Source organism: Argentina anserina, chromosome 2 (genome assembly GCF_933775445.1).
Source record: "Argentina anserina chromosome 2, drPotAnse1.1, whole genome shotgun sequence".
Lineage (NCBI taxonomy): Eukaryota > Viridiplantae > Streptophyta > Magnoliopsida > Rosales > Rosaceae > Argentina > Argentina anserina.
The window spans coordinates 5,976,687-5,988,412 of NC_065873.1; the positions used below are offsets into that span (position 1 = coordinate 5,976,687).

At 36.3% G+C, this 11,726-nt stretch overlaps 2 protein-coding genes across 2 annotated transcripts; one reads left to right on the forward strand and one right to left on the reverse strand.

Annotated features, from left to right (window-relative positions):
• Window positions 1–4,772: 4,772 nt before the first annotated feature.
• On the forward strand, window positions 4,773–5,893 carry LOC126783349 (bZIP transcription factor 44-like). Its single transcript, XM_050508805.1, has one exon. The coding sequence runs from the start codon at window positions 5,213–5,215 to the stop codon at window positions 5,678–5,680; it is 468 nt and encodes a 155-aa protein (XP_050364762.1). The 5' UTR covers window positions 4,773–5,212; the 3' UTR covers window positions 5,681–5,893.
• Window positions 5,894–7,224: 1,331 nt separating this feature from the next.
• On the reverse strand, window positions 7,225–11,361 carry LOC126782867 (uncharacterized). Its single transcript, XM_050508204.1, has 16 exons — window positions 11,136–11,361; window positions 10,608–10,813; window positions 10,179–10,264; window positions 9,980–10,075; window positions 9,775–9,898; window positions 9,399–9,460; window positions 9,251–9,319; window positions 9,097–9,167; window positions 8,931–9,027; window positions 8,716–8,790; window positions 8,491–8,589; window positions 8,136–8,279; window positions 8,019–8,048; window positions 7,853–7,915; window positions 7,669–7,746; window positions 7,225–7,580 (listed from the first exon to the last, which is right to left on the reverse strand). Exons 1-16 carry the CDS (start codon window positions 11,252–11,254, stop codon window positions 7,497–7,499), a joined length of 1,503 nt encoding a protein of 500 aa, XP_050364161.1. The 5' UTR covers window positions 11,255–11,361; the 3' UTR covers window positions 7,225–7,496.
• Window positions 11,362–11,726: the final 365 nt, after the last annotated feature.

An 11,726-nucleotide genomic window follows, 5' to 3' on the forward strand; every position in this document is an offset into this window, starting at 1 on the left:
AGACATTCATAAATGTGAGTGTAATGTTTGGCCAGAGGGTTTTTGAATTAATTTTTTATTAGACGCACTTTTTAACCACATTTTTCATCTCAACTGTTTATATTTTAGGTCTATATAGCCATATAGGTAAATTACTTATACAAAGTTTCAACTAATTTAGTAATCGTTAAGATGTGAAACTAGATAAAGTTAATGGACAAACCAAATTTGTCAAATATGAACTGTTCAAGTTCATAATGAGTAATCACATTTATGAATCCCTTGATTTTCATTTGAATGAAAATTTACAAGAATGATGTACTCATATATATATATATATATATATATATATATAAACATAAACCAAACAATCAAAATGTGAATATGAGATCGAAAGTGGGTGAATCAAAGAAGACATATAATTGACCACTCTTGACATGTGTTTGCCTTAAAAATTTGATGAAAGAGGACATATAGCGATCCATGCATACTATAAATTCATGCAGATTCATCTGCTCATTGATGATTTTACATATTAGAGAATGTTTTCCCCATAACTTTCTGAATGACGTTGATAATTGTAAAATCTAGGTATACATACCCCGAGTGGATCCCCGCTTAAACTAATTTAACGAAAGTATTAAAAATGACCAAAGATTATAGTCACTAATGAAGTATTCATTATGAGGAATGATTTTCTCAGAGCATGTTCCATGAGTATTATACTCATGCTTCCAGAAAGTAATGGTGAGAGTTGTCGTGAAGCTAGGCCAAGAAGTTGCTATATATTGTAACATTTTTTGGAGCTGCTTATTAAAGATCAATCTACTTAAAAAAGACATTGAACTTATAAGTCAATTGAGTAATTGTATAATATGTACCAAATGTGTTGAATAGTATACTAGTTTTTTTAGGGGAATAAATACATTTCAACACCTAACCAAGCGGGAGATAAACCTTTATTCAAGCCTAATCAAGACTACTACGATTGAAACAATAAGAAGCAAATAACTGAACTCAGCAGTTAATTTATCCGCTTAAACCTCAATGGTATACATCAATAATAGTGCAATGGAATCATGTGCTACCCTAAAGATCAAGTATACAAGATAAAGACATGCTACACTCTAAACAAACACATCATTATTGAATTAAAAGAACAAAGATAATATATATATATATATATATATATAGGCTTGTTCAGAGACGGACGTTCGGAACTCTCTAAAGTGCGAATGTCTCAACTTTTTTGAGAACCACACGCCGGAGACGAAGCGTCTTCTACTGGACGGTGTCCATGCCTCTATCTAGGGCTTCTTTTTTATGATGGAGCCGCCTACTACTAGTTTCTCATCTCCTTCGGTGAAACTTGAAATTTCAGGCAATCTTACTGGAAAGAACCTTCAATTTTTATCTCCTTGCCCTTCATGATCTTGCCCAGAAATTTAAACTTTGATCTCTAAGATGAATATGTTGCCAGCTTCATCACCAACTTAAATAGTCGAAAAAACAGAGACGTTTGCACTTTATGAGAGTTGGGGAGTCCATCTCCAAACGGTTTTGTGTGTGTGTCTATATATATATATAAAGCCCATAAAACAACATAGTATAAACATGTCCCAACTCAAAGCCCAAATAGATGTTGACCCAATCACAGAAGCACCTCCCTTTGTACAACTTCGCTACGCCTTTGACCACAAGCTCCACCATTAATCCGCCTCCCTCCTAGCCCTTCAATCCTCATGAGATCTGCACTTCTAAGAGAAAACCATTGTGCCCTGAGGTGGAAAACCTCCGAGCTCACCTTGTAAAAGTGAAAAACTTTGCTCCATTGCCACGAAGCACCAACATCCTCACTGCCTGAGGTTTGTGAGTCAATGAAGAGTGTGTCGTTGCTGTAAATAGCCACCACCCTCCAATCTCCAAGAAGGCATCCAAAGAACTTGTAGGCCAAAGCATCAACCAACCACAAGCAAGCTCCATTCACAACAACTTGAAACTAGTGTTATTCCAACACCCATCCTGTAGCAAACCCATGGTGACGAGGAGACCCGGAGGCTAGAGTCGAGTGATGTCGGAAGAGAACAATGATGCCCTGTTGAGAAGTTTTGATATAGGGTATGGAGAAAGCGGCGAAAAAGAACTAAGACTTTATAATAAAACCCAAACAGAGCAAAAATAGTTAGTAGGCCACAACCTATGTATAAAGAAGTCTTGAGTGCACAGTGGGTTGTTGTTGCATACAACTAGACTCGAACTTGAGATCTTAAGACCTGAGTCAAATTAATATTCCAATGAGAAACTTCCCACTATTTTATAGTATTTATTTTGAAAAAAAATATTACCACACCCATCGGGTGTGTATTGTTCTAGTAATAAATTTGAGATATCATTAGTACTGAAAATAGATTTGAGATAAAAATGTCGGTTATGATTCTGGATTATTGAAGCGGAGTTCAAACTTCAAAGTACAAGGTCCAGGACAACTTGCAATTCAGTTCAATTTTCATGGACATAACCATATAAGAAAGAAAGTTTGGAGGACGTACTTCTAATTTTGGACAAGGCAAAGACGCAACTAAGAACAAAGCATCAGCTTCTGAGTTCTGAAGTAGAATGTATCCTAGTGACGTACAACAATACAATGTATATATGAACTCTTTGATCAAATTATCATCATATACTGAAATGATGGCCGTAGAGCTACAAAAATCAAGAAATATTCTTTGCTATCCTAGTCCATTAGCCTGCAACTAATTAAACATGCTTAGGTCTATATTAATATCTTCAAAGAAGAACGAGTGTGGATCGAGGAAGATCTATAATTTCTCTTTCCGAATAATTATTCTGTGTACCCGCAACATCACGTGGCACTGCCATGTAGTATAATCAGACAATCATATTACGCAATGATATAATTAACATGCACGCGGTGAAAATGATAACAATTTATTTACATATAAGAACCAATCATAAACAATCACAATAAAAATTAATCAATAACATTAAGAGAGTATGCCACGTAGAATATATGACGGGTATATATATAATAATTTCTTTTTCCAAAGACATTATTGCGTGTTAATTATGACGGTTGTTAACACGCCTACACAATTACATCTATATGAGATTAAAATGCAGAACCGTGTTCTAGATTATACAACCTCAAAAGATAAGACAATTCCGAGGCTTCTTTTATCTTATCCTTTCTTCGCTTCTTGTACATGTACATCGATCTCAAGCTAGGACACCTGATTAGGCAGCGGGGGAAAGTTGGTATGCATGTAGCAAGAAAAAGAGCTTATTATCAAGCTGCTGCTATTTGTAGCTAGAACTTTTGGGGAAACGGATTAAAGAAATAGTAGTCACCACTCACCACCATCCTACTAGAAAAGAATGTCACTCACAAAGTGCTTAACAAAAAAGAAGCACACCACTTGAGACCCTAGGCTACTGCAAGTTGCAAGACAATGTGCTTAATTTCTAAGTCACCACAAAGTTGCTTTTGGGTTCATTTCGTTCTTGGATATTTGATATTTCCCTCGCGTTCCTGTTACTGTAACTGATCAGTTTTCGGTACAAATATTCCAGTCTGAGTTTACAAACTTAATAAGAAATATTGATATTTCGACAAACATGCATTTCAGCATTTGTGTAAGTATGTGTACTTAAGAAATTAATTCAAGAGTATTCCAAATACTGTTAAGATCGGAAAGATCAAATCAATATTTTACAAATACGTGCCTATAAAATTTGAAAAGTACAAGTATACTTTAACCAATTAAGAACATGTATTTCCAAGATGATTTCCTATGTTACTTTGGAGCATGCAACACCTACGTTAATGGAATCGGAGTAGATTTCAATTGCAAAGGTTCCAAAAAGATCGTCATTATATAATGAAAGACCCAATTAGAATAATTGAGTTAGATCTATGTTTATACATAAAAGAAACTGAATGCTTAACATTCTCAGAATTATTACGTATGAAATCAGCATTAATACATTATACTATACATATATACGTAAAGATCATCACCAACAAGCCAGGAAGGGTTTTGCTTAGCTCTGCCCTTTTCCTTTAAACAAAAAATAGCACACACAGCTAAGCTGCCATTGCTGGCCATGTAAAACCTCATACTTTATCAATTCTTAGGGACCAGCCTTCAGAATTTTGACCACTCTGCATGTGCTATTGTACTCCTCAGATTGCCTTCAGATTCACTTGTCCATTTCACCAAATTTCCTTCCTTAAGCAATTTCAGCTTGGAATATAAGGAAACAAGAGATAACCTCAACCTAATTTGCCTCACCAATATGACAAATTATTATATGTACCTAGTACATGATCTACGTGGCGTATTTTTTTAATGTTATTAGTCCACTTTTTATCGTGTTTGTTTTTAATTGGTTACTCATATTTAAATAATGTATCTCGTTTCACCACGTGTATGTTTACCACACCATGAAGTAATATGATTAGCTGGGTACACCACATGACAGTGTCACGTAGTATTCGAGTTACAACACATGACAGTGTCAGTGCCACGTAGTGTTATGTTACACAGAGTAATTATACCAACAATATAGTCTTACATATCAGCATGTACAAAGAACCTGGCCCTAGTTTGGAGCTGCATTATATGTATAAATCATTTCCCTTGTTTTTAATTCTGAGACATCTTATTGGCTTATCATACTCATTTCCAAATAGTTTATTCCTTTACAGTGGGCATTCTTGATCTATATATTCAATTCTCTACCTCCATTCAAAACCTCCTCTTCCTTATCTTCCTACCATAGAAACTCGGTCTCTCTATCTCTATCTTTCTCTCTTCCACTGGTTCTGAAAACTTGTGTGTTCTTAAAGCTTTGATTGTTGTGTTTTCTCATACACCAATAAAGCTCTCGATCTTAGTTTGTTCCTAGCTTCTGTAATGCTTAATATATACATATACAGCTCTTCATGTTTGAGCTAGATTGATGTCTCCTGTACTCAGTGAAGTCCTCCTCTCTGGGTTTATGATAAACTCTACACTCAGACGCAGGACTCATTTAGTTCAATCCTTCTCTGTTGTCTTCCTCTACTGGTTCTACGTGTTTTCATGAACAACTGCCTACAAAACCAAACTCGTCATTTATAAACTAGCTTTGCACCACATTTTATAGATTACCCTAGCCTGTTTCTTATTCAAGTATCAGTTTTTATTGGTTTTACATAATTAGATTCTGCATGGCTACTTCTAGTGGAAACTCATCTACCTCCAGCGCGCTTCAGATTATGAACTCCGGCTCCGATCAAGAGGGTCTTCATCAGGTCATGGACCAGAGGAAGAGGAAGAGAATGATGTCGAATAGAGAATCGGCCCGCCGGTCTCGGATGAGAAAGCAGGAGCACCTGACTGATCTGACGGCTCAAGTTGGTCTGTTGAGAAAGGAGAACAACCAAGTCCTACAAAGCATCAATGTCACAAACCAGCTCTACCTGAACATTGAGGCTGAGAACTGTGTGCTCAGAGCCCAGGTGGGTGAGCTCACTAACAGGTTACAGAGTCTGAATGACATCGTGGACTGCATTGACTCGACCAAATGGATTTTGGAGAATGAAGAAGATATGAGTGCACAGTTTGGTGGTGATGAGTTTCTTAATCCATGGAATAATCTTTGCTTCAATCAACCGGTTGACATGTTCATGTGCTGAAGCTAAACTTAATTAATTGGGCTAATTTGTTCGGTTAATAATGTTTTTTTTTTCCTTTCGAGTTAAACTAATGGAAGATACATGTCACTAGGAAGAACCCACGGTATGTGAAAATTTGTTCTTATTAGATGAGCCAAGAATTTTGGATTTGTAGTCGATCAATCTTATATGGGTTTGTTGAAATCAATGGAAAATAAAGAAGTGGAAACTCTTTTTGAATGCTGTGTTTGTTTTCTTCTCCAGCTTCATATACTTCCAGTTTTAAATGTTTGATTGGTGCTGAGTGATTAGTGATGGCGTATGGGATGTGCTCTAGGATAGGAGTTGGATAAAAGAACCAAGCATAGAATAGTGGCATTATTGTGTGCTGGTTTTGAATGGTTTTTATTATTGGATTGTGGAGGTGTGGCCAATTCAGTGGGACTGTAGAGTCTGAAATTTATATTTGGGTGCTTCTTGGTGGGGAAAGTTTTCGTTATTTGATGTAATCAATATTGAGGGGAAAGATTTCACATAAGGTCGAGGATGATGGTTCAAACTTTTCATCTTATATCAACACAAAAGTGTGACGAAACTCAGAAGGTGTGCGGAGGTTTATGAGTGTTAATTTGCGTTTCTTCCTTGGTTCTTGTTATTCCGAAACGATATACTAGAGCTTGACATGAGTGCCTAGTAATTCCTGTTGCCAAGCAAACATAGTGCCTATTACCGCAGAACTAGGTTTGCTTATTACTTGACACCGAAGACTTACTTGACAACCTAATTTGAAGCCATGACGGGGGCTGTGGGGGTTTAAGAAGATATAAAATACTTGATCGACCCCGAACTGAGTTTTGATACTTAGAGTCAGTATACTCTATAGCACGTTTAAATCGTAAGATTTGCATAAACACTTGGTCGCCTCATTGGCTAAATTAATCCCGGCTTTACAATGTACTTTGTAAACTATAGAATTGATCTATTAATGTAATTTAATCGTTCAGTGTGCTTTGTAAATCCTAATACCCACTGGACCAATCGATAGGGCAAGTCTAATCAGCACAATTAGTTTTGATGTAGAAATGGGACTGTGGGAGATGATGAAAGCATGTGGACAACCAAACGGTCCAAACATGACAGCAAAGCTAACATGAGCTTAAGAGAGTTAATTATGTCCTGTGATTGCTGAAGTGTAGGATTTACTATACTTAAACAAAAGCATATTCATCTGCATACCTAATGAATCTTGATGAATGACATACTTGAGAACAAAAACATTAGAATTATTGACTACTAAACTACATATGCATCTATCGATGAACTAACAAATGTGTACAAAGTACAATACAGATTGTCTCAAAATAATTGAGGTTGATAGGCGCATGTCCTCAGCTGATAGAGCCTTATATGGGTTCGTACGAGCAACATGCTTTAGATTTAACCCTATCACAAGCAAGGTGACAATAAATAGCAACGACCAGCAACCTAACAGATAGCTAACATAGCTTACTTTGTTTAACCATGGACAGTCGAGCAGTTCATGACATGACAAGAAGATTGAAATGCACACAAAAAAACAATATTCTTTTTAAGGAAATCACTTCCCATTTCTTTTCCACAATTCACATCTTCGTTTGACACAACATCAATACAAGAACTTAGAAAGTTTACCTATTCCTAGCGTATGACACTCGAGTATACTATAGAAGAGGTGATGAATTTGAGAACACTGCCGGTGGGCAAAGCTACTTCTTCTCTAGAAAATAGAAGGGCTCATGTTGAATGAGAAATTAAGAATAAAAAATAAAACATACAGCACTTAATTATCTTCTAAAGATCAAGCCGCAGATTGGGGTCTGCTCTTCTTGATGTAACTTCCAAATCTTTGGGCCACTGCAGCATCATATGATGTATCCCAGACCTGAAATTTCAGTAATATAGAATTAGCTATCCTCGACCAATGTAGGAAAAACTTCAAAACACAAACAAGATCTGAAATGACAGCTCACTTCTAATTTCCCTTTCGAGCCTCCCATGGCCAGCAAAAAGGGGTTATCTTGTGAAAACGAAATAGAAAACACAGCTCCCTGACAATGTTAAGAACAGTTCAACGACCAATCTCATACAAAAAAAATAATTTAATTCACTATAATAAGTCATCACAGTTTACAGTGAATATCATAGATGACTTACTGCTTTAGGATTCATGGACGCAATGCATGAAGGTTGATTATTTGACAAATCCCAAAGCTTCACCTGCAAGACATAACAATTGGATTATATAAATCATATAAGAAAGAGTGACATGATAATGAATCTGAATGGTTCACAGAGACGGCAAGGTGGTGTAAGAGCATACCATTTTATCTGTGGATCCAGTTGCAAGAAGCTGTTAAGAGAAAAAACAAATGGTATTAGGATGAGGTTACAAATAGATGATGCCGAAATTGCCAAAATATGAGAAAGAAGGCTATACATTAGGTGCCAAAGGATTATAGGATATTCCACAAACAGCCTTGTCGTGAGCATGAAGAGTAAAACTGGGTTTAGATTCAGAAGTAGGTGCAGAAGTGGCAGCCCGAATATCAAAACCTTGGACTGTACCATCTTCAAGACTCACCTGGATGGAATCAAATGGTGATCATCAAATTCCAATTCTTAACAAGCCATAGCAACTGTATCAGAACTACATGCATGTATAAATAGATGATATATACACACATCACCCAAATAAATGAATTCAGTTTAAGTTGCATATACATGTTAATAAGCACCGAAACCAAAATTATCAGTAATTGAAAATGATCGTTTTTAGAGGCCAAAGTACACACCACATATGAATGCTCACTATGTGGATCCCATGCTAAGGTTTCCACATCAGCTGTCACTGTCCACTTATAACCGGAATGTGTTGGCACCCTTCCATCTTTCTGGAATGCATAACAATTGTCAATTCATGTGGAAGGTTTCCAAACAAGCATGCTGCATAATAGAGGATAAGTTCCTCGATAACATAGATAGATGAATATAATCTTCTACTCAAGTGGAAAGAATACCAAGACAACTGTATGATCAAATGATCCACTAAGAAGAACTTGAGGGGCAAAATGATTCCACGCAACCGCCTGAACCTGTAGAAAGTAGTAATTAAGGCCAACATTGAAGCCAAACAACTTAACATCTGAACATATCTCAAATTTGGGTAGCACACCATCCAAGCATTGATATATCTAGATAAAGCATATAAGAGATATTTGGGTAAAATTCTTGCCTTGTCTGTATGATGCTCCATAGTAATGTTACATTTTCCCGTAGCCACATCCCAAATTTTAACTAGTTTGTCAGCACTTGCACTGGCCAGTATATTTCTGTTTACAAAAATGGTCAGAATATGAAGCAAGAACATGCTGTACAAAACTTTCAAAAACCAAACAAACCTGTACTCCTTATTCCAAGCAAGCCCCAGGACTGAATCTGTGTGACTACCTTCCTTGTATTTGATTGAGGTCTAACAGAAAAGAAGTTGCAAATCGGTAAAAGTGAAATAGTTGCTTGTTTATTAACTTAAATATTGAAGGAAGGAGGCAAGACCTTTTTCCCTTTCTTTTTCTTCTTCTCAGCAATGCCGCCCAAGACCACACATGGTTGTACTTCATCAATCTAGAAAACACAAAAATTATATTAGAAGTACAATAACATTTTTAAATGTCAATCAGACTACTAATAGAAAACAACATACAATGTCGAGATCCCATATCTCAATGGTAGGTTCACTCATCAAACCAACAGCTATAAAGTTTCCTGCAACATATAAAGACACTCAGTTAGACGTAAATCAAATACAAAGATAAATCAAGCAGAAACCAGAAGGAGTGTCTAATAATTAATAAAAGCTTTTGTTGGTATGAAAAGAACGCAAATAATATATCTACAACTGCAAATATAAGTGCTAAGAAGGGGGGAAAAAAGGGTACCAATGCACAAAATTTAGTTGCACAAATAGAGCTAATTGTCGATAGAAGCTAAGAAGATTAAGTAGATTCATGTCTGACTAATATAGATGCATACAACCAACAAATAAACCAAAATACACAACAAAGCACACAATTATATACCTTTGTCTCCACCTTTGATAGGACAGTCAAGCCATGCTGTGCACAGGGGAAATGCTGATATAATGATGTCATGGTGAACATAAACATCCACTTCACCATCCTCTGTTTCAGTATATAGCCAAATCTGCTCAAGCACAATTCAAGAATGATAAGTGACATACAGAAAAATAAATGAAAACAAACAGTTCAGCTAAGTATTACATACCTCGAGCTGACTGATATCATCCTCGTTTCGAGCACACACTATGACTGAATCATTTGGGTTGATGGTCATGTCTTCACTATCTTCAGAATCCTCGTCCTATAAGAAAAGATAAATGTCAACAAACACCAAGTTTACCACTTCTAGCCTCACAATACAGGAAAATTAAACACATAATGGCACATTAAGTTTTCAAACTTACATCATCCTTGTCCTTCTTGAGATATGGATCCATATCATTACTTGGGTAGTAAAGGTCCCCAAACCCACCACTAAACAAATCAATGCCTGAAGTCAAACATAAAAAAGATCTGCAATGTCAGCTTGCTTAAATGAGTCAAATCCTTAATGACAAATTGAAGATGCGGTAAACCACTTTAAAAATATAGCAAATTATATTAGTAAATTTAGCGATGGTTCTAGTTCAACCTTCTCTCACAGTTTAATTGCCAGTCTAATGCCAACATTATAACTTTCATGGAAAATTTATATACTAAAACCATCTAACCAAACAACAGCTCATACCAACTTCATAGATTTCACTATTTTTCAAGTTTAACCATCATTCTAAACAACCCAATTTTATGTTCCAAGAAATGACGTAAAACAATATAAAGATCAAAGTAAATACCATCATCATCCTCATCGTCATAATGATCCATGTCAAGCTCCTTCAATCCTTCCGTAATGTCATCATAATTGTTCCCTGATTTCGTCACTTTAGAAGCTCTACCAAGTGCTTTTGCAACCTCTAAAGCTTGCGAGACTTCACCGCCCTCACTGGTGGTTTCAACCTCCATTTCTCCCTCATCATCCTCATCACTTCCACCAGCTCCACTGCACAAACAACACCCACCATAAGTCCATAACTACCTTTAACTCGAAAACCCTCATAAAAACATCACATCTTCATAACCATTACACAAACACATTGCTCCTACACTAGTTTAAAAATCCAATCTTTCCCTATTTGCTCTATAAAGACTCCACCTTTTACGAAATCAAAGACACCCAACAAGTTGTTTCGACAAAGTAAACATCATTTGGACAAGAACTCACCAAACACTATGAAACAAGTTGAGAGCAGACAGAGAAACAACATGTATCAGAAACAGAGACAACGTAGGAATGGAAAAGACAAGGAGTTGAAGAGGAAGACCTTTTGTCTAGGATGCCGGATTTTATTAGCTCATCGATTTCTTCTTGGGTGGGCGGCTCGGCAACAGCAGGGACTGGCTTAGAAACTCCTTTGGGCACCCAGGAAATTGCTGATATCATCTCTTCTTCTTCTTTGGCTCAGGGTTTCAGTTTGAATTGATGAAGGTGGAGTTGAGAGGTTTGAGAGGTATGAAAATTTGGCGGTGGAGCTAGCAAAAGTGAATCAACCCTTGCGGCTGCGCTATGATACCAAACCTTGGGCTGTTCGAGTTTTTATTGGGCTCTTCCATATGTTGGGCTATTGCGCACTGTTTTAAAATGTAAATAAAAATTGAGGGCAACATTGGGAAAATATAATCTTGCCGAGTGTAAATCATCTTCTTTCTAATATATGCACTGAAAAGAAATCGGATGTAAATTTGCCAACCACGTCAATTTTACCAATTTTCTATATCCATAACATGTGTCATTTGATTTAACTAGTTTTAACCATAATTATCAATATATATTTATATATAAATTCTAATTTCTTTTCATTTTCACTTTAACAAATTCTTCCAAATCACATTAATTGATTTCTCTACTATTTATC

Coding starts and splice junctions, on each gene's coding strand:
- LOC126782867 (XM_050508204.1), bottom strand. CDS start 11,254: ATGATATCAGCAATTTCCTGGGTGCCCAAAGGAGTTTCTAAGCCAGTC. Junction 9,461..9,774: donor TATCAAAGGTGGAGACAAAG/GTATATAATTGT, acceptor TATATGTTGCAG/GAAACTTTATAGCTGTTGGT. Junction 8,049..8,135: donor ATAATCCTTTGGCACCTAAT/GTATAGCCTTCT, acceptor TTCTCTTAACAG/CTTCTTGCAACTGGATCCAC.
- LOC126783349 (XM_050508805.1), top strand. CDS start 5,213: ATGGCTACTTCTAGTGGAAACTCATCTACCTCCAGCGCGCTTCAGATT.